General features: G+C 40.9%; 1 protein-coding gene across 10 annotated transcripts in view; it reads right to left on the bottom strand.

Annotated features, from left to right (window-relative positions):
* Positions 1–22,477, bottom strand: part of THOC2 (THO complex subunit 2) — a 136,025-nt gene that overhangs the window by 38,288 nt on the left and 75,260 nt on the right. For all 10 annotated transcript variants that reach the window (XR_013813197.1, XR_013813198.1, XM_079764753.1 and 7 more), the window contains exons 13-18: positions 10,207–10,248; positions 9,676–9,806; positions 9,479–9,580; positions 4,580–4,664; positions 3,801–3,894; positions 3,120–3,200 (exon numbers count right to left, since the gene is read on the bottom strand). Coding sequence is in view for 8 of the 10 variants with exons in the window: in XM_079764753.1 (XP_079620879.1) it covers positions 3,120–3,200; positions 3,801–3,894; positions 4,580–4,664; positions 9,479–9,580; positions 9,676–9,806; positions 10,207–10,248 (535 nt within the window). In the remaining 2 variants the exon portion in view is untranslated. The remainder of the gene's footprint in view (positions 1–3,119; positions 3,201–3,800; positions 3,895–4,579; positions 4,665–9,478; positions 9,581–9,675; positions 9,807–10,206; positions 10,249–22,477) is intronic.

The raw sequence follows: 22,477 nt of genomic DNA, 5'->3' as shown, positions 1-22,477 counted from the left end.
GAGGAAGAGCAAAAGATGAGGCTAATACAGTGAGTAAGAACCTGATTCCCAAATAACTTACTTGTATGACTTATTAGATTGCAGACTTTAAAGGGCAATGGGGAGCTACTGGAAGATTCAGCTATCAGACAGGACAGGTTGAAAAAAAGGGGAACTGGCTGCTAGAAATCAAAGATACAAGACATTTTTTTAAAGGCTAGGGTTTTTTATTATTAAACAACCAAGTTTTTGTTCTTTTAATATGACTGAAACCTCACAATGGAAATGAAAGAAGGGGGAGGAACCAAGATGGCAGCAAAGGTAAACAACTAAACTGCTGCCTCGCACAATTTCAAAACTACAACTAAAAGACAAAACGTCTACCACTCAGAACCACGGGAAAGCTGGCTGAATGGAAGTTTTATAACTAAGAAGGAAAGAGAAGGGAGCACAAACGCTGAAAAGCTGAGGTATGGAGGCGTGCGAATCGGGCTGGTGGCGGGTGACTGGGCAAGCGGTTTTTCAACCCAAAGGGAGACAAGCTCCCAATCGGTCTGAAATCCAGTTTCTGGGGACACGCAGGGGACCCAGATGCCTACGGGGAGAAGCTGGACTCTCGGTCATCAGGTCGGAAAGAGAGAGTGACTTTTATGCAGACGTGCGCCCAGCATTCATTGTTTACTGCGCTGGAGCGCAGGACGCAGGGATTTGGAAACGCGGAAAGGCAGAGACAACTGACGGCAGCCATCGCAGTTTGCCACGCCCTAACCTAGTGACGCCCTGAGACCCCGCCCCGCCCTGAGACCCCGCCCCACCCTGAGACCCCGCCATGCACATTCTACAAACCCGCCCAGGCTCCACACAGCAGCTTTTGCATATAAATGGCCTGTTCTGTGGAAGCTTAACCAAATAAACTGCAGCTCCAGTCAGACTGCTCCAAAACTGCCAAAGCCCAAGCAAAGAGGAGAATACTGTAGTTCTTGCTGTAGCTCCCGCTGGGTGGCCTTAGACAGTAGCTGACCTGCACCCCATTGGCAATCCAGAAACTAGTGTATCTAGTGGTCGGTGTGAGACGACACCAGATTTCAACTCATAAGGGACACATTCAAGAGGCAGACTCAGTGAGCACCAAAGCCCCACTGGAACAAGTCCTGCCCCATAAACGTGTCTCTAGCACAGCAATTCTTCCGTTATAGACACAGCGGGTCCTCACAGCCAATTGGTCTGGAGGTCAATTCCTCCCAGTGATACCAACAACAATCAAGACTTAACTACAAGGCTGTACACACAGTCCACAAAGGGGTGCACCAAGAGTGTCCACCTCAGGTAACTGGGAGGCTGACCCATTGAACCAATAGGATACCTAGTATACAAGCTACCCTACCAACTCAGGGAAGCAGCGAAATTGAGGAGACAAGGAAACAGATCACAAACGAAAGAAATGGAGGAGAACAAACGAATGGACATAGAGTTCAAAACCACGGTTATAGGTTTTTCAAGAATTTCATGGAAAAGGCCGATAAATTTAATGAGACCCTCGAGGATATGAAAAAGGACCAACTAGAAATGAAACATACACTGACTGAAATAAAAAATATTATACAGAGACCCAACAGCAGACTAGAGGAACGCAAGAATCAAGTCAAAGATTTGAAACACAAAGAGGCAAAGGACACTCCTCCAGAGAAGCAAGAAGAGAAGAGAATTCAAAAAGTTGAAGATAGTGTAAGAAGCCTCTGGGACAACTTCAAGCATACCAACATCAGAATTATGGGGGTGCCAGAAGAGAGAAAGCAAGACACTGAAAACCTATTTGAAGAAATAATGACAGACAACTTCCACCACCTAGTGAAAGAAATAGACTTACAAGTCCAGGAAGCGCAAAGAACCCCAAACAAAAGGAATCCAAAGAGGACCACACCAAGACACATCATAATTAAAATGCCAAGAGCAAAAGACAAAGAGAGAATATTAAAAGCAGCAAGAGAAAAACAGTTAATTACCTACAAGGGAACACCCATACGATTATCAGCTGATTTCTCAACAGAAACTATGCAGGCCAGACGGGAATGGCAAGAAATATTCAAAGTGATGAACAGCAAGAACCTACAACCAAGACTACTCTACCCAGCAAAGTTATCATTCAGAATTAAAGGGCAGATAAAGAGCTTCACAGATAAGAAAAAGCTAAAGGAGTTCATCACCACCAAACTAGTATTATATGAAATGCTGAAAGGTATTCTTTAAAAAGAGGAAAAAGAAGAAAAAAGTAAAGATAAAAATTATGAACAAATAGATATCTATCAACAAGTGAATCTAAAAGTCAAGTGAATTAAAAATCTGAGGAACAGAAAAAACTGATGAACATAATAAAATCAGGGGCATAGAATGGGAGTAGATTGATAAGTCTCAGGGGGAAAGGGGTGTCTGTGGGGGGGTACGGGAAGAGACTGGACAAAAATCATACACCTATGAATGAGGACACGGGGCGGGGGGAGGTAAGGGCAGGGGGGGGTGGGAACCGGGTGGAGGGGAGATATGGGGGGAAAAAAGGAGAAACAATTGTAATAATCTGAACAATAAAGATTTATTAAATTTTAAAAAAAAGAAATGAAAGAAGGGAGAATAGTTCCCTTAAGATTAATTCCCCTGCCCAGCCAGTGTGGCTCAATGTTGAGCGTCGACCTATGAACCAGGAGGTCACGGTTCCATTCCTGGTCAGGGCATAAGCCTGGGTAGCGAACTTGATCCCCAGTTGGGGGGGTGGGGGTCGGGGGCATGCAGGAGGCAACCGATGATTCCTTCTTATCACTGATGCTTCTATCTCGCTTTCCCTCTCCCTTCCTCTCTGAAATCAATAAAAATATTTTTTAAAAGATTAATTCCTCTAAAATAATAGAAGTGCATTTTCAACTCCCAGTAATGCTTTCCCAATTCTATCATGGCCAATACTGGCCTCTTGAGTTGGAAAATGAGTAAGTAGTATATGAACCTCTTTACAAAGTCAAGAACTTGGACACCAGTAAAGAAGTTGAGTGGCTATTCTCAAGAGCTCTTGCCAATAGGCTCTTAGAATAGGTAAAGGAGCACACAGCATGGCAGTCATAAATGTCATCCTTGGAAAAAATAAAAATACTTACTCTGAAGCCAGCTTGAGATGGTTGTGTCATCATGTTTCATTCTCTCTTTTTCGGGATTAGCTAAAGCTTCAATGATACAATCTTTCACACATTAAGAAAAAATTTTAAGTGACTACATCTCTAACAAAGACTCTTAAAACAACAACAAAAATGCCGTATCTTGGGAAAAAATACAATTGTTAGCTTCAAGTTATTGCAAATTAATGAAAACTACACTCACTATAGTATCAACTCTTCTTTAGCTTTTTTCCATCTTTCAGCAAGCAATAGACCCCACCTATATCAAAACGTTCATACACTTGAAAACTGTATGATCTTATTAATCAATGTTATCCCAATAAATTTAATAATTAAAATAAAAAGATTTTTTTTCTTCCCATTGAGTAATCAGTGGGGTGATAAAAAAATGTTTAGTAAACGTAACACTTTTTCTCCCTATATACAACACACGCGTGCTCTCTCTCTCTCTTCCTCCTTCCCCCTCCCTCTCCCTCCCTCCCCCTCCCTTCCTCCCTCTCTCTCTCTCCTCTCTCCTCTCTCCCCCCTCACTGGCCAACCTTCAGATCAACCAAATGAATCAATCTCATATGGTTACAAAAGGAACTTAGAATAAAAATAAAACATTCACCATTAAGATCTATGTAATGTGAAATCTATGTATTACTTCACTTAAAAGGATACAGGCCAAGACATCATAATTCAACGAAGTGAGGTATTTCAGTGAATCTACTACAGGTGTTATTAAGTTATCATACTTCTGTATTTGTGACAAAATCTGGAAGATAGCAACATAAAATAGATGGTGTTAACTAATCAAAAGAGAACTTCTGTGCTAACTGAATAATGGCTATACATTTCATTTTTCAAAAGTAGTTTCCTTCCATTTAGTATTTATATAAAACCTCAGGTGTCCTAAAAATGTATACACTTTGAATAATTATAAAGGCAGTGTTTATTAAAATACATTTCATTTTCAAAATGTAATAGAAATCAGCTGTTAAAGTGTGTATACATTTTGGGGGAACAAATTATATTTTCTTGGGGCTACATTTCCAATTAGGAAATAATTCTAAGATATCTAAACTTGAATTTTAGACATATAGAGGCTAGTCAAATGTGTTTTAGAAAGTTCTACTTAAATATGAAAATATGAAATCACAATGAAATGTTATTTAAATGTTTCAAACAAGTAAAATCAAATAATAAATCTACTACTGCTTCTATAAATCAAAATGTGGTAAACAAGATGTTAGACTGTTTATAATAGCAACATTGTTACACATTATTAAAATAGATCAATTTGTTAAATATATTCTAAAAACAAAACTGATGATAAAATGATTCATTTGCTAAAGGTTTTTTCCCCATGAAACACTTTTAAAACTACATCATTCCATTCTACTTATGCTGACTTAAAGACAAAAAAAAATCCTTAAAGTAATATTAACCCAAAAACATACATAATCAAACAAAATGGTTGGATTGCTGTGGCTAAGCTTCCCAATTTGTCTTCCAGAAGGCTTCACATTTTCCTTGGTTAGACGCCTACAAGGGGAGAAAAAGGTGACATGAATCATCTTAAGTAATTTCCCTCATAATGTTGATAGCTTTGGTACATCATGAAAAAAAAAATTCCTTGCCAAATATTCAAAATGGATCCATGTAAACAACTACATTTATCACAGACTTGAATGCAGGACTTGGGACTATTTTGATTAGGCATTTTCCCAGAGGGCATTAAGATTTTGTCTTAATGCTTAATTTATAATATACACATTTCTATTTTGTAGTAATAGTCTAACAAGCATTAAAACTCTAAGGTATTCTAAAAGTACATAAAACTTTTATGGAGAATCATAATTATTTTAGATTAAGAAGGGCTATTTTTATCAGTTTAGAGATTAAGATATCCAATTTGGTGTAATGTAATGAAATGTTTCATGCCATCTGTCTCAGTGACCATAATAGCTAATACTATATTCCTTGATACAGTAAGTTCTCTGGTTCTCAGGAAGTGTCTCTAAAGTAAACAATTTTTGAAAAGTAAATTATACTCCTTTCCTTCCTCTTTAATTCTTCCTCTGCTCAGTATTCTTTTACTAACATTCTGGAAATTTATATCTGTGAAATGTCTACAGTTCACAGTACGTATTATACACCATCTTAAACTCTTCCAATGAGATTATGGCATAATAAATCTAGAAACTTCAAACCTGAAAAGTTTACAAGTGATAGAAAGCTTTCTGAAATGAAAATATAATGAAGCAATAATGAATTCAGTTGATAGCTCAAGGAATGTGACCATTCTCAAAGTGACAAACTTGACATAATTATCTTAAGAAGCTTATGACAAAACTGATCCTTCAATTAAAAATTTTTTAAATCATCAACTGCTTCCCTTTCCCATTCTCCTTGGACTAGTTTCTTGTTTTTTCCCCCCCACAAAAGAGACAGCCATCAGTTTCAAACTTTGGCTATACTCTGTTTCACCTTAAAACTTTCCACCATCTGTCCTTACTTCTAACCCTACTATTTCAGGTGGCCCTCCTACTTGCCAAAGCTAACCCTTCATCTATATACGTTTTATCCTGTTCCCTTCTGCCTCCCACACCCTGAAGGGGGAAACAAAAATAAAAGGAATACTTTCTTGATTATAACTTCCCTTCAAGCTACCATGGTGTCTGGCTTATGGAATACAATCAATGAGTATTTGCAGAACGAAGTATTAGATGCCCTATAGCAAATTCACTTTTTAAACAGTGATCAAAACTTGTAAAATTCTGCAACTAATAAATTAATACATTCCATTCTCAACATAACAAGTTCAATCAGTAACAAAATCACACTATTCAAGCCTGGTGAAATATAGCTAACACAAATCCAAGTACATTTAAAATTCTGCACATATGCTGTGAAATTTTTATTAATTTATTCATTCATATTAATGTTTTCTATGACAGGCAAAGTGCTAAGCACTAGGAAAAAGGAGAATAACAGCTCCTGCTTCATGCTCAGTCCAGCTGAGGAGACAGAGTTAAAACCATTTTCTAAATGTTTATATTCTTAAATAGAGCAAATCACAGAACAGTACTTATTATATGCTATCAATAGTAAAATAAGGGAGAATATATTTGTACTCAATTGTATATACATAAAAATGTCTCGATGGATAAATTAAGAAACTAAACCAGTACCTTTTTTCCCTTGGGAGGACTGAATGGAAAGGGGAATGAGGTGAGAGGCATTTTCTTGCCAACCTTTTTATATATACTGAAATTTAAACATTGTAAATATATAAACTATTCAAAAATTAGATAATTAAAAAAGAAAAATCATAGTAATGTATCTAAGTGATAGATAGCATTATAGGTATATGGGACAGTGGTGGCACAGATAAAGATCAATTATGCTTAGCAGTATGTACTATAGAAAGCTTCACAGAGGAGGTGACACTGGAGCCCACCCGCAGAGTATGAGGTCACCAGACAAAGAGAGAAAAGATATAAGAAAAAAAAATTATATGAACATAAAAAAACAAAAAAATACACTGAGTGGCCAGATTATTATAATCTCTGAACGCATAATAATCTGGCCACTCAGTATACATATATTAGAGGCCCGGTGCATGAATTCGTGCATGGGTGGGGTCCGGCCAGCCTGGCTAGGGGGAGGGGACATGGGCAGTTGGCCGGCCTGCCTGCTGGTTGAACTCCTGGTTGAAGGGATAATTTGCATATTAGCCTTTTATTATATAGGATATACACTGAGTGACCAGATTATTATGCGTTCAAAGATCATAATAATCTGGCCACTCAGTGTATAAGCAAAGGAAAAGGAGACCATAGCACATTCAGGGAAACATAATAAGAGGGCTCAGTACAGCTGGAGGTAGAACTGGCAGGAAATGAGGTTGAAAATAGGGAGGGACAGGTCATGGAGGGCCTCTTATTTTACCATACCATAATATTTAACATATGACCTGTGGCAATGGTTAGTCACTAAAGAATTTTTGAAGAAAGAATACAAGGCACTGTAATACTCCAGATCAGGTATCATCAAACTACGGCCCGCGGGCCACATGCGGGTGTTTTTGCCGTTTTGTTTTTTTTACTTCAAAATAAGGTATGTGCAGTGTTCATAGGAATTTGTTCACAGTTTTTTTTAAACTATAGTCCGGCCCTCCAACGGTCTGAGGGAGAGTGAACTGGCCCCCTGTTTAAAAAGTTTGAGGACCCCTGCTCCAGATGAAAGAACTACTAAGTTAATGGCAGTAGAGTGTGGAAGAGACATATTCAAAAGATTTAATAATACTTAATATATTATCCTACCTAATAATAGACATATATGCAAATTGACCGTACCTTCGCTATGCCCACGATTGGCCAGGAGGCGCGGGAGGGCGGGATTCAGGGTGGCCGGGGTAGCTGATTGGGGCGGTGGGACGCTGAGCTGCGTCACCAGCAGCGGCACGAGCTCAGCGTCTGCGCCATGTCTGTGCTGCGGCACAGAAGGGGCCTCTGGGGCAGCGAGCTGACATCCCGCCGCGCGGACCATCAAAAGCGGGGGAGCTGAGTGCCTGTCCGCTCAGGCACTCAGCTCCCCCGCAATCGAAAGCAAAAGTGTGGGAGCTGGGTGCCTGTCCGCTCAGGCACCAGCGATCGAAAGTGAAAGCGTGGGAGCTGGGTGCCTGTCCGCTCAGGCTGCAGGCCTTTCAGAAGCCTCTGCCATGCCGGAGGCTTCTGAAAGGCCTGGTGCACCAGCGATCGAAAGCGAAAGCGTGGGAGCTGGGTGCCTGTCCACTCAGGCACCAGCGATCGAAAGCGAAAGCGTGGGAGCTGGGTGCCTGTCCGCTCAGGCTGCAGGCCTTTCAGAAGCCTCTGCCATGCCGGAGGCTTCTGAAAGGCCTGGTGCACCAGCGATCGAAAGCGAAAGCGTGGGAGCTGGGTGCCTGTCCACTCAGGCACCAGGCCTTTCAGAAGCCTCCGGCGCCTAATGCACCAGCGGACAGGCACCCAGCTCCCCTGTGATCGAAAGCGAAAGCGTGTAGGGCACCCTAAACTTGCATGATTCAATCATGCACTGGGCCTCTAGTTAATCAATATAAAGCACTTAGTTCAGTGGCTGGCACACACAATAATGGCTCCATAATATTAGTTGTTGTTAAGCTAGGAACTCTACCTGGGGAATTCTGTTTTTTTAACCTGAGGAATCCTTAAGACCAGTTCTAATATTATCTCTTTCTGTGCATTCCCTAACTTCCACGGCATGAAATGATTCACTATCTTCTTTAACCTCCCATAGAATTTTATACATACTGTATAGCAGCATCTGTTAAACCAGAATGTGAATGTGCACACACGTTTACCAGTAGACTGTGACCAGGAACAATATCATTGGGCAAAATCAATAATGTTGCAAACTGTGAAACCTAGTTAAATTCTAGAGAATGCACTGTTTTTAATTAGAATAATCATACTACTGCATGAATAATAAAGAAATGATAAACAGCCTTGCTAAAAATATTTGCAATACAGCAGTATATTTATATCTAAACCAATACTAATGTGAAGTATAAAATTTTGATAACTAAACTTCAAACAGTTTACCAGGAAGTAAAAAATAAAAAACATCACTCTTGTGCTTTTAATGACATGAAAATAAAGCACAGAAATAAAAAGAAATTTAAATTTTTCTAAAGGTGACTTACTATGGAGATAGTTCTGCATAATTTCAAAAGGAAAAAAATCTTTCTTTTTTTTTTTAAATATATTTTATTGATTTTTTACAGAGAGGAAGAGAGAGGGATAGAGAGTTAGAAACATCGATGAGAGAGAAACATCGATCAGCTGCCTCTTGCACACACCCTACTGGGGATGTGCCCGCAACCAAGGTACATGCCCTTGACCGGAATCGAACCTGGGACCCTTGAGTCCGCAGGCCGATGCTCTATCCACTGAGCCAAACCGGTTTCGGCGAAAAAATCTTTCTTATAATAACTTTCAGCAGAAATTCCTAGACCTTTAACTACCTTATACAAGCCATTAAATTTATTATGCAAATTAAGCAAAGGCCACAGTAGGTTGTACTTTAAAATAACTATACTTAATGTATTAAAAAGGATGTTTATTAGATTTCATAGCTATGTAAACACAACTACAAAAACTAACTTGGTAGTCAAAATGAGCTAAAAACCACAAAAATCTAAAGTCATTCTATCTGCAGTATATAATTAGCTATGCCATTAGGAAATACTGTCAGGCTTCTTCAAAACTGAGGCTCAGACATAAGCTAGCTGAAAGAAAGTAAATTAGATCCAGATATATTTTAGATCAATATGAAGAAAATTAATTAAAACTTACTTCATGATATATTTGGCTCTGTCTATTGTTTGAGCTTTAACTTTTACTAAAAGTGGGTGACTGTTGTAAGTTTCATTCTTCCACTGGCCATACAGACGATATCTTAAAAAATGAGATGAAGAATTAGGAAAAGTTAAACACTTTGAGGTTAATGCACTAAAATAGTAGTTCAAAATACAAAAATATTACATATTTACCTGTGTTGATATGGAAATGTTTTAAACATTCCCCATAGTTCCTCAGACATACAAGCATTGCAGTCCATCAAAGAAAGAGATGGAAGTAGTACCTGGTCAGTAATGCTAAGCAAACAGCTGAGGATAACTTCCTAAGAAAAAGGGAGGAAAAATTATTTCAGTAAGAGGTCTGTATTAATCCCCCCACAAATAAATTTGTCAGCCTTGGAAAAATTGCCATTTCTTGATCACATAACACACCATATCTAATTCCCCACACTATCACTGTTATTTTACATATAATGGTTGTGTTTTCCATCTAAGAAAGCAAATGAAGTGAGGGAAGGAAAGAGGTAGCTAGAGAATGAGGAACTTTTATTATCCCTCATCCTTCTTCACGTGGTAATCCTCAGAAACAGGAGATTGTCAATCTTAAAAGATAACTTGTATAATAATTGTTCACACAGGTGATGAAAGCTTGTCCACAGTAAAATTTGCAATATGCTGTACCTAGACAAACATTAGACACATTGGATTTTTCTAGTCTCTTACCGTTTTCTCTTTATCTTCTTGTTTGCTTCCATCAGACTGAAACTAAAATTGTAAAAAAAAACTATAAATAAAATGTAAAAAGGTTAAAAATATGCTGTCACAATTTAGTTTCTAATTTGAAAAAAATTAACTTGCACATGGTTGTGAATTATTTCCTTACTACTTACACACATATAGGTTTTATATATAGCCATTATTACCAATTAATGTTGTTAAACTTCATTTATATTTCTAACCTCTAAATCATTTGCAACATTCATGAGTTTTAAATGTTGTTTATAAGCTAATTCTTTTCTCAATCTCGTCACAAACCAAAACATCACACAATTCAAAGTATCCTACCTAATAAAAGGGTAATATGCAAATTGACTGCACCTTCACTACGCCAAGGCCACGGCCACCAGCCAATCAGGGCGAGTATGCAAATAAACCCAACCAAGATGGCTACAGCCACAGAGAGCAAGGTTTCCCAGGCAACGGAGGAAGCCAAACTTTCCGCCTGCCCTTGCTAGGCCTAAGCCTCCACTCAAGCTACAAAGTTTCAATTATAGAAGGTAAACAAATCTTAACAGAAATGGCGGCAGAACTGAGCTGGAGAGAGCAGGCCAGGGTTGCCCCCGGCAATGGAGAAAGCAAAGCTTTCCGCACACCCTGGCCAAGCCCAGGCCTCCACTTAAGGCTACAAAGTTTCAATTGTAGAAGGTGGAAAAATTTTTTTCTAGGGAAACCAAGATGGCGGCATAAGGTAAACACCTAACTGTTGCCTACCACAACAATTTTGAAACTACAACTGGAAAACAGAGCGCACACCGTCCAGAACCACCGGAAAGCTGGCAGAGTGGAAAACCTACAACTAGAGAAAAAAAGAGAGGGGACGCTGAGCCTCAGGAGCTGTGGAGGTGCGGAGATCCGTGAGTGCGGAAAGGGCGGGCGGCTGAATACGCGGCAGGCTTGCTCGCAGCACGCGGAGAGGGAGGGCAGCAGACGCTGCGTGGCTAGCTTTCTCGTTTGGGAGAAAAACAAAACCTCCGACTGCACTGAAATCCAGCTGCGGTCGGGGAGAAACTGGTCTGTTTGGCAGCGGGAGAGGCTCGAAAGCTGCCTTCTCTCAGAGGCGCGCAGCCATTAATTTGGGCGGAGCAGACGGGAAACCAAAGCTTGTCTGCGCCACCCGGAGACTCCGCCCCATCCAAGCTGAGCACAGAAGCTCTGCCAGCGGAGACACTGCTGATCCTCACAGCCAACTGGCTTGGAGATCAATTCCCGCCAGTGATACCAACAATCCCAACCACTCTGAACTCCAGTTTCTGGGGACACGCAGGGGACCCAGACGCCTACGGGACTCTCGGCCATCGGTCGGAGAGTGAGAGTGACTTTTCTGTCAGTGTGGATGACACCAGATTTCAACCACTGTCATAAGGGACACATTCAAGAGGCAGACTCAGTGAGCACCAAAGCCCTACTGTGTCTCCAGCACAGCAATTCTTCCGTTATAGACACAGCAAGCCCTCATAACCAATTGGCCTGGAGGTCAATTCCTCCCAGTGTACCAACAGCAAACAGGGCTTTTAACTACACCAAGACTTTCCACTCAGCCCACAAAGGGGAGTACCAAGAGCAAACACCTAGGGTGATTGGGGAAGCTGAGCTACTGGCCCCTATAGGTCACCGACCACACAAAGCCACTCCATCAACACAGGGAGGCAGCCAAAATGTGGAGACATCGAAGTATGTCACAAGTAGGAGAGATAGATGAAAGCAAATTAATGGACGACACAGTGTTCAGAACCATATTTATAAGGTTACTCAAGAATCTTCTAAAAACTGCTGAGAAACTTCAAGAGACCTTCAAGGACCTAAATGAGAATACCAAAAAAATGGAAAAGGACCAGTCAGAAATTATGCATACACTGTCTGAAATAAAGAATATACAGAGTAGACCACCGCACCCGAAGAGTCAAACCAAAGATCTGGAATATGAGGAAGAAAAATACACCCAACCAGAGAGGCGGAAAGAAAGAAGAATCCAAAAGTGTGAGGATAGCATAAGGAGCCTCCGGGATGGCTTTAAGCGTACCAATATCCGAATTTTTGGGGTGCCAGAAGAGAGAGAGCAAGATACTGAAAACCTATTTGAAGAAATAATGACAGAAAACTTCCCCCACCTGGTGAAAGAAATGGACTTGCAGGTTCAGGAAGTGCACAGAACCCCAAACAAGAGGAATCCAAAGAGGACCACACCAAGACACATCATAATTAAAATGCCAAGGGCAAAAGACAAAGAGAGAATCTTACAAGCAGCAAGAGAAAAACAGTTAGTTACCTACAAGGGAGCACCCATACGACTGTCAGCTGATTTCTCAACAGAAACTATGCAGGCCAGATGGGAATGGCAAGAAATATTCAAAGTGATGAATAGCAAGAACCTACAACCAAGACTACTCTACCCAGCAAAGTTATTATTCAGAATTGAAGGTCAGATAAAGAGCTTCACAGATAAGAAAAAGCTAAAGGAGTTCATCACCACCAAACCAGTATTATATGAAATGCTGAAAGGTATTCTTTAAAAAGAGGAAAAAGAAGAAAAAAGTAAAGATAAAAATTATGAACAACAAATACATATCTATCAACAAGTGATTCTAAAAATCAAGTGAGTTCAAAATCTGAGGAACAGAATAAACTGGTGAACATAATAGAATCAGAGGCATAGAATGGGAGTGAATTGATAATTCTCAGGGGGAAAGGGGTGTCTGTGTGGGGGGTATGGGAAGAGACTGGAGAAAAATCATACACCTATGGATAAGGACAACGGGGGGGGAGGGAACTGGATAATGGGGAGACATGGGGGGGGGGGGAAGGAGAAACAATTGTAATAATCTGAACAATAAAGATTTATTTTAAAAATAAAATAAAATAAAATTGTAGAAGGTGAATTAACCCCAACAGAAACGGCTGCCGGCCATGGAGTGAGCAGGAGGCTTGGCTCCGCTCCAGCTACAAAGTTTGAATTGTAGAAGGTAAATAAATTCCAGATACCAGGGCCTCCTCTTGGGTCGCCAGGGGGCATGGCTGGCCTGCAAACCACCACAGGCCCCTTGCTCAGGCAGCCCCACGCCCCAAGGGAACCCCCACCCTGATCCAGGACACCCTTCAGGGCAAAGCAGCTGGCCCCCACCTGTGCACCAGGCCTCTATCCTATCTAATGAAAGAGTAATATGCAGATTGACCATCCCTCCAACACACAATATGGATGCCCCCATTGGTCAAAGATCCTGCCCCCATGTGGACACAAGATGGCCAGCAGGGGAGGGCAGTTGGGAGGTACCAGGCCTACAAGGGAGGGCAGTTGAGAGGGACCCAGGCCTGCAAGCGAGGGAAGTTGGAGGCGATCAACCCTGCAGGGGAGGGCAGTTAGGGGTGACCAGGCCGGCAGAGGAGGGAAGTTGGGGGCAAACAGGCTGGCAGGGGAGCAATTAGGCATCAATCAGGCGGGCAGGGGTGTGGTTAGGGGGTGATCAGGCTGGCAGGCAGAAGCGGTTAGGGGCAATCAGAAAGGCAGGCAGGCGAGCAGTTAGGAGCCAGCAGTCCTGGATTGTGAGAGGGATGTCCGACTGTCCGTTTAGGCCCGATCCCACGGTGGGATCGGGCCTAAACAGGCAGTGAGACATCCCCCAAGGGGTCCCAGATTGGAGAGGGTGCAGGCTGGGCTGAGGGACACCCCCCCTCGCCATGCACGAATTTCATGCAACGGGCCTCTAGTTTATTATGAAACTGTAGCCAAAACAAGTTAGTTATAATGCATTTGCATTTTCCCATCAATTCTAGGTTTTTCCCTTACAGAATTGATAAAATCTAACACTAAATCAACCACAAAAGAGTAATCCCAAAGAAATTTAAAGGTATATTTTAAATCACTACTACTACTGAGAAATAAGCCCAAAATATTAATAACATTGCTGACAAAGACAAAACCACTACCTAAATTGGACATACTGAAAAAACATGGGTCAGTATTATATCAATGATTTGCAGATGGGCAGCTTAAGTGCCATGTTTGACAATGCTATTTATTCAAAAATAAATAGTAATACTTGTCTGTGTGTAGGAAGGTGGACAGTTGGGAAAGTGTGCAAAGGACAAATGAAACATGTATACTCAAGAACAATCTTAGAGTTCTGGATAGGATTTAGCATAAATACCAAGGGAAGGAAGGGTATCCTATCTAATAAAGATGTAATATGCAAATTGACCATCACTCCAACACACAAGATGGCCGCCCCCATGTGAACACAAGATGGCCGACAGGGGAGGGCAGTTGGGAGGGAGCAGCCCTGCAAGGGAGGGCAGTTGGGGGCGATCAGGCCTGCAGAGAAGGGCAGTTAGGGGTGACCAGGTCTGCAGAGGGCAGCTGGGGGTGACCAGGCCTGCAGGGGAGGAAAGTTGGGAGGGGGGGGGGGAACCAGGTCTGCAGGGAGGGCAGTTGGGGCAGGACCAGGCCTGCAGGGGAGGGCAGTTGGGGGGACCAGGACTGCAGGGGAGGGCAGTTGGGAGTGACCAGGCTGGCAGGGGAGGGCAGTTGGGAGCAACCAGGCCAGCAGGGGAGGGCAGTTGGAGGGGACCAGGCAAGCAGGGGAGGGCAGTTAGGGGTGACCAGGCCTGCAGGGGAGGGCAGTTAGGGGCAATCAGTCCTGCAGGGGAGCAGTTAGGCTTCGATCAGGCTGGCAGGGGAGTGGTTAGGGGGAGATCAGGCTGGCAAGCAAAAGCAGTTAGGGGCAATCAGGCAGGCAGGCAGGCAAGCGGTTGGGAGCCAGTAGTCCTGGATTGTGAGAGGGATGTCCCAGATTAGAGAGGGTGCAGGCTGGGCTGAGGGACAACCCTCCCCCATGCACGAATTTCGTGCACCAGGCCTCTAGTAAGCTAATATGCAGCTAACAAGCTTCCTATTTTCTTGGCAGATGAGGGTATTCTGTGAATGTATGTTTACATGCTTAAGTAATTTAATGGGTGTAACTAAAGGAAAGTGTAACTTCTGTGCAACATTTTCACCTAAGACTAATTCAGGGACTGCCATGTTATCCTGATGGGAAAACAAACACAATAACATTTGTTTTAATAGACAGGATAAAAAGCTTTTGCTCTCTTTCACAGAAATAATTATTTAGTCAACATATATCCTGGTCAGCAAATAAGGAATCAGGTTATTAAGGAGTAGCCTGGCAGAAAACAAACTAGATAGTTGTTTTTGTTTTGTTTGTTTGCTGGGGGGGGGGGGGAGGTAATACTGGGTGTACACTGGGAAGCAGAAATAAGGGTATGTCATAATTAGAAGAACTAGGTTTATAGTATACTAGAGGCCCGGTGCATGAAATCCATGTATGGGTAGGGTCCCTGGGCCTGGCTGGCAATCAGGGCTGATCTGTGGGGCGATCAGCAGGGCAATCGGGGGGCCCCTGCTAGGTGCATCCGCCTTGGCCAGCCTGGGGCCTGCAGGCTGCAGGCTGGGGGCAGCTCCTGCGTTGAGCGTCTTCCCCCTGGTGATCAGTGTGCATCATAGCGACCAGTGGTTCCGGTGTTCAGTCGATTTGCATATTATGCTTTTATTATATAGGATTACGTTGGGGACAAAGGCAGTTAAGCTACTCCTTTCCTGGTATATACTATGATTCAAACAAATCTAATAAGGCTATACATAGTTTTCTCTGTAGAAATAAGACATTGCTTAGTTACTAAACTGTCATAATTCCCTTACCAGATAATTACATAAGTTTCAGATGCCTATATATCAATTCTCTAGAGTTCATAAGCAAAAAAATTGAAAGAGAGAAATATGGAGGGTAAAATGAAACCATCTAGAAAAGAGATTTTCAACCTTTTCCATCTCATGGCACACATAAAGTAATTACTAATGTTCCGCTGCACACCAAAAGAAATTATTTTTGCCAATCTTATAAAAAAAATAGGTATAATTTTGATTCATTCACACCGGACAACTATTGTTGTGTTGGCTGTTGTCATTTTTTTATTTGACAATATAAGGAAAAAGAGGTCAGTGCTCTTGACTAAATAGTCAGGTATTACATGTCTTGAAAATTCTTTGTGGGTTTTCTTTTGTTGTTGTTGTTGTGTTGTTTTTTGTGGGGGTTTTTTTGAGAGGGGGGGGGGGGGGGAAGAGAGATGGATTGACTGCCTCCTATTGGGGTTTAAATCCCAAACCTGGATATGTGCCCTGACTGGGAATAGAACCCACCACCTTTTGGTGTAAAGGACAACACTCCAACCTACTGAGCCACACCAGCCAGGGTGCATGTTTTAAAAATTCTTGCAGCACATCAGTGTGCCACGGCACACTGGTTGAAAATCACTGATCTAGAAGAACAGAAAGAAACCTTTCTATCAAAGGCTAATTATAACAAAGATGAACAAAACAATAAATCAAGAAGTACATACTGGTAAAAGTAATTTTCTTTTGTCCCACCCCCCTGATGCTTTCTTTTTCTTTTAGTTTACTTTGCTTTTTAGTTCAGAAATAAATATAAAACTCTCCATTCCCACAATACAATATTAAAAGTTTTACTGACTTGCCAGGCCAGTAGGAAATGGGAGGAAGAAAAAGACAAAGACATGCATTCATTCATTCAATTACTATGTGCCAGGTACTGGGAATTCAAAGATGAGAAGGATGGAGTTCCTATCTTTGAGGATCTCTAGCAGATCAAAACTACGTTTGCCAAAGTACTGTTAAGAAGTGAATTTTTAAGTTTGAATAACATTGAGCCCTCACAATTATGCCTAGACAGAACATCAGCTATAAATGGCCCCAAGCAAGTTCCAATCTTGCCCTATTAAGATGGAGCAGGTGACAGGGTAGCGTAACAGCAGTGGGCAGAAAAAGAATACAGTCCATTAAAGGGGGCAATTTGAAGAATCAAGAAATAAAGGCTAGGAAAAGTTTAGATATAACCAGATAAATTACTTTTTTATTACTAACATTTTATTTTTAGTACTTCTAACCCATGACTGTTTCAAATGCTACTCTAGACTATGCTTTATCTCAGAAAAGAAAAGAAAAAACCAAAGATATTTGACTAGATTGAAACCTTAAGCCACATCTAAATAAATTATGGCACTATTTTCACCTTCCTTATTTTTTCTCATTCTTATTAACTACCATTTATTGAGTACTCACTATGTGCTATATACTAGGCTAAGAACTTCACATTTATGTCTTAAGCTACTCTATGAGGAAAATCTTTGCTAGAAAGGATCCAAGTAAAACCCATCAAAGTAACAAACAGGAAAATATAACCTATAGATTAAAAGTTATGGGACATGAGTTTACAAAGCCTGGAGAAGAGATAACTAAATCATATTTCAATGTTTTGGTTCAAAACCTTGTTTTATTTTTCAATCAGAAACTCTTAAGAGTTTATAAACACTTAGAAATAACCACTAAGTTACCTGAGGAAAAACCCTTGAGAGTAGAAGCCCAGTGGGACTCTGCCAAAGAGAGAACCAGCTGCTTAGGCTTACTATCTTTCAAAGGAATTAAGCTTAGATGGGTGAAGGAGTCAGAGGATAAAGGAATTGGACACCACTTGGCTGGGCATGCTAGTACCTAAGTTGTTGACCAGGCTAGGTTATCGGATCTCAAATAAGCAGGGGTTCCCCCAAATGAAGGCTATACTCAGCCTCATTGATCTCATTCACTCTCCTATATCCTAGACTACAGAAAAGATTGAAAAGAAAACCCCATATTCAAACTGTAGCTTGGGAGGACTTGGTCATAAATAAGGTGGAAAGAGTATGAGGATTCATTCACACTGTATCAGAAAGAATATCTGCACAGAGCTATCCATATCATGAAAAGAAATGCTGTGACTACTACAGAAACATAAATAGCCACAAAAAAAGAAAAGCATATTAAGGACAAATGAACTTAGTCTGGAAGAAAGTAGAAAACAAAGGATAGAGACAGATTCACAAGTATCTATATATAGTTACAGAAAAAAACTAGTAGGAATGAACTCAATAGAACAAGAAAAGCTTGGAAATGAGATACACAGAATGAGATGAAAACAGTGATTGCAGAGATAAATAAAATAGCAAAACCCCACTAAACAGACATAATTTGAAATTGCAATGAATTTCCAGAATTGCAAAATTTAATGTTATTTCTTCAATTTCAGATATACTACATTTGTATAGGCAGTAGAGTATAGTGATTTTGAGCTTGCCCTCTGGAGCCAGATTGCCAGTATTGAAATCACAGCTCTGTCCCACAATGTGTGGCTTGGGACAAGCTACTTCACCTAGAGCACAAAGATTAATTAAATGAGCTGATAGCCAAAATCTGGAAACACTCAAGTGCCCATCAATAGAAGAGTGGATTTAAAAAGTGCTGGTGCATATAAAATGGAATATTACTCAGCCATTAAAAAAAGGAAATCTTGCCCCACTGTTGTGGCTCAGTGGTTGAGTGTTGACCCATGAACCAGGAAGTCATAGTTAGATTCCCGGTCAGGGCACAAACCCGGGTTGTGGGCTCGATCCCCAGTGAGGGGCGTGCAGGAGGCAGCTGATTGATGTTTCTCTCTCATCCATGTTTCTATCTCTCTATCCCTCTCCCTTTCTTTCTAAAATCAACAAAAACTTATTTTTTAAAAAAGAAGGCTCTCTTACCCTTTGAGACAGCATGAATGGACCTGGAGATTATTATGCTAAGTGAAATAAGCCAGAGAAAGACAAATACCATATGATCTCACTTATATGTGGAATCTAATGAACAAAATAAAGTGATGAACAAAATAGAAACAGAGGCATGGATACATGGAAAAGACTGACAGCTGTCAGGTGGAAATGGTGTTGGGTGCTGAATGAAAGATAGTGAAGGGATTAAGCAAACACACACACACACACACACACACACACACACACACACACACACACACACATATACATACAACAGCATGGTGTTAGCCAGAGGAAAAAGGGAGGTGGAGGGTAGGTAGAGGTTGGCAAAGGGGTGGGAAATGAGGACAGAAAGAGACTTCACATGGGGCGATGGGTGCATGATGCAGTGTATAGATGATGTTTTGTTGAGTTGTACACTTTTGTGAATCAATGTCACCCCAATAAATTCAATTTTAAAAAAGAAAAGAAAGATTAAATGAGCTGATTCACAGAATAGGGCCAGGCACAGAATAAGAGCTCAATATTAGCTATCACTATGGCAAACAATTTATTAACATCAGTTGGATTAAAAAAAAAAAAAGCACCAAGGAATTCATCTTCAAGTTTGTAGGTGCTATGAAAAACATTCAAGTATGTCAGGTGACATTGTTAAAGTTGTGTTCTACAATTTAAAAAAATTTAAAGACAGCAAAATGTTTCCATTCATATACAAATATTTTATATAGAGAGGTACCTCACTGCCTCTTTTAAGACTAAAAAACCAAAAGTAATTAATAAACTAGAACAACAGTTCTCAAAGCTTGGTCTTTTGATCAGCAGCAGCATCACCTGGAAACTTGTTAGAAATGAAAATTCTCAGGTTCCATCCCAGACCTACTGAATCAGAAACTCTGAGGATGGGGTCCACCAATCTATGTTCTAAGACTTCCAGGTGACTCTGCTGCATGCTAAAGTTTAAGAATCACTGTACAGTAAGTAAATCCTCAGTTAACATCATTGATAGGTTCTGTGACTTGAAGTGAAACAACATATAATGAAACCAATTTTACTGTAGGCTAATTGATGTAAACAATGTTAAAACAATGTTTACATCATCAATGTTAAAACAAAACATTATTCAAGGACCTGTTGCACTAATCCTATACTACCTACCTCAAATTTAATAAATACATACACACAAACACACACACACAATCAGAAAGATAAATGATTACTAATAACTATAGGCCGAAAGACTAGCCTGTTAAGTGATAGCTTCTATAGTGTATAATAAAAGCCTAATGTGCTAGGTGTCTGGTTGTCGGTCGTCCGTTCAACCAATCAAAGCGTAATATGCTAATGATATACTAAGGCCGCTCAAATGCTCGCTATGACGTGCACTGACCACCAGGGGGGAGACAGTCAACTGGTCAACCAGTCGCTATGACATGCACTGACCACCAGGGGGCAGACACTCCGACTGGTAGGTTAGCTTGCTGCTGGGATCCGGCCAATCGGGACTGAGCGAGATGGGCCGGACATGCCCTGGAGCCCTCCTGCGGTCCCTCCCCTGGCTGGCCAACCTCCCACATCCCTCCCCGGCCTGATAGTGCGCTGGTGGGGTCCCTCCACCTGGCCTGCACCCTCTCGCAATCTGGGAACCCTCAGGGGATGTTGGAGAGCTGGTTTCAGCCCGATCCCCATAGGCCAGGCCGAGGGACCCCACTGGTGCACGAATCCATGCACTGGGCCTTTAGTAACTAAATAAGCTACTTTCTAAAAATATGCACAATTTATATATACAAGCAACCCCAAGCTTATGAATGAGAGCTCTGTTAAAGATGTTTAACTGTAAATACATTATTTGGAACTAAGGTCACATTCTCCCTTTAAAAGAAATCTTATAAACCCTGGTTAAATTCCTAGCTAGGAAGCCTTTAAACCTATAAATACAGAACAAATGATTTATTACACTGAAATATGTTTATGGGTAAAAAAAGAACAAAATTGTAACTCAGATCTTTAGAAAGATTCCTACTGCAACCTTAGCAATGAGAGAAGAGAGATTTTTTCCCACATTGTGATCAAAATAAACATTTTTCTCTTCCCTTCTGTCTTTCTACTTCTGCAAAAGTAAAGATGAGGCATCAGGCACAACTGTGATAGAACAGAGGTATAAGAGGGCTGCAATGGAGATGGTGGAGAGGAAGGATGATAGCTTTAGCACCTGTGCATCTTGATAACAATACTGCATATGTTTATGCATATGTCTATGCATACAGGACTTCCACAAGTTGGGTATTTGGTCTCCTGCTTACAAGTTTATGATACTTGTTGCCAAAGAAAGAATTTCAGAACAAGAGGTCTCAACATTAAGATTTTCAACTAGCTTTCTAGTAGTGATGACCTCCCCAAGACAGGATCTCCTTCACCCCTCTCCAGAAGAGGAGAAGAAGAAACACAAGAAGAAGCACCTGGTGCAGAGCCCCAATGCCTACTTCATGGATGCGAAATGCCCAGGATGCTATAAAATCACCACCATCTTTAGCCCTGCACAAATGGAAGATGTGTGTGTTGGTTGCTCCACTGTCCTCTATAAGCGTACAGGAGGAAAAGCAAGGCTAACAGAGGATGCCCCTTTAGAAGGAAGCAGCCCTAAAAGTACCTCGAACCAAGATAAGTGGGGAACTATCCCAATAAACACACTTTGGATACAAAAAAAAAAAAAAAAAAAAAGAAAAGAAAATATTTCAACTGAAAAGAATAGCATTAGAGCCCAGCCAGCATGGCTCAGTGGTTGAGTGTCAACCTAACAACCAGAAGGTCATGGTTCAATTCCAGGTCAGGGCATATGCCCAGGTTGTGAGACATGCAGGAGGCAGCCGATTCCCAGTGTGGGACATGCAGGAGGCAGCCGATCAACGATTCTCTCATCACTGATGTTTCTATCTCTCTCTCCCTCTCCCTTCCTCTCTGAAATCAATAATATATTTTTAATAAAACATAAAAAGAATAGCATTAGTGGATTAAAGATGAGAAAGAGGCAATTTACACTGTCTCAAAGTATCTTCCCCATAAGATACACATTTACAACAAAGGAGAAAAGAGCAACTGTACAGTGGAGAAACCTGGCAATCGTCATCTTAACCAAGCAATCAATGTAAACATCACCAGTAGGGAAACAAGTTGACTTCACATGTTTCCCAAAAATGATGCACTGGGAAAGATACAACCTTTTTTCTTTGAACAGGCACTAGTTAACATGACTCATCCTTTTAAGACTATATGGATCAAGATAATAGAACACTGTTATACTTCCTTTTATGTAAATGTTATATAATATGTGATATCTATAATAATAAACTACTTAGCAGGTTTCTCCAGAGTTATCTTATACAGAGTAAATTTATAAGTATATAAAAAATTAATCTACCAGCTAGACATTAAAAACCAAATCAAATATTTCAGGTGTCAAGGGATTAATATACAACAGTTGTTAAATTTTCTACACAGTCACTATTGTCAAAAATTAAGCCCTGTATGTGTAGCTCAACTGGTTAGAGTGTTGTCCCAATACATCAAGGTTACAGCTTCAACCCCC

The sequence above is a fragment of the Cnephaeus nilssonii genome, assembly GCF_951640355.1.
Source record: "Cnephaeus nilssonii genome assembly, chromosome: X".
In the NCBI taxonomy this organism is placed as follows: Eukaryota; Metazoa; Chordata; class Mammalia; order Chiroptera; family Vespertilionidae; genus Cnephaeus; species Cnephaeus nilssonii.
The sequence above is the reverse complement of the archived record's forward strand: the minus strand, read 5'-3'. Positions and strand labels throughout refer to the sequence as shown.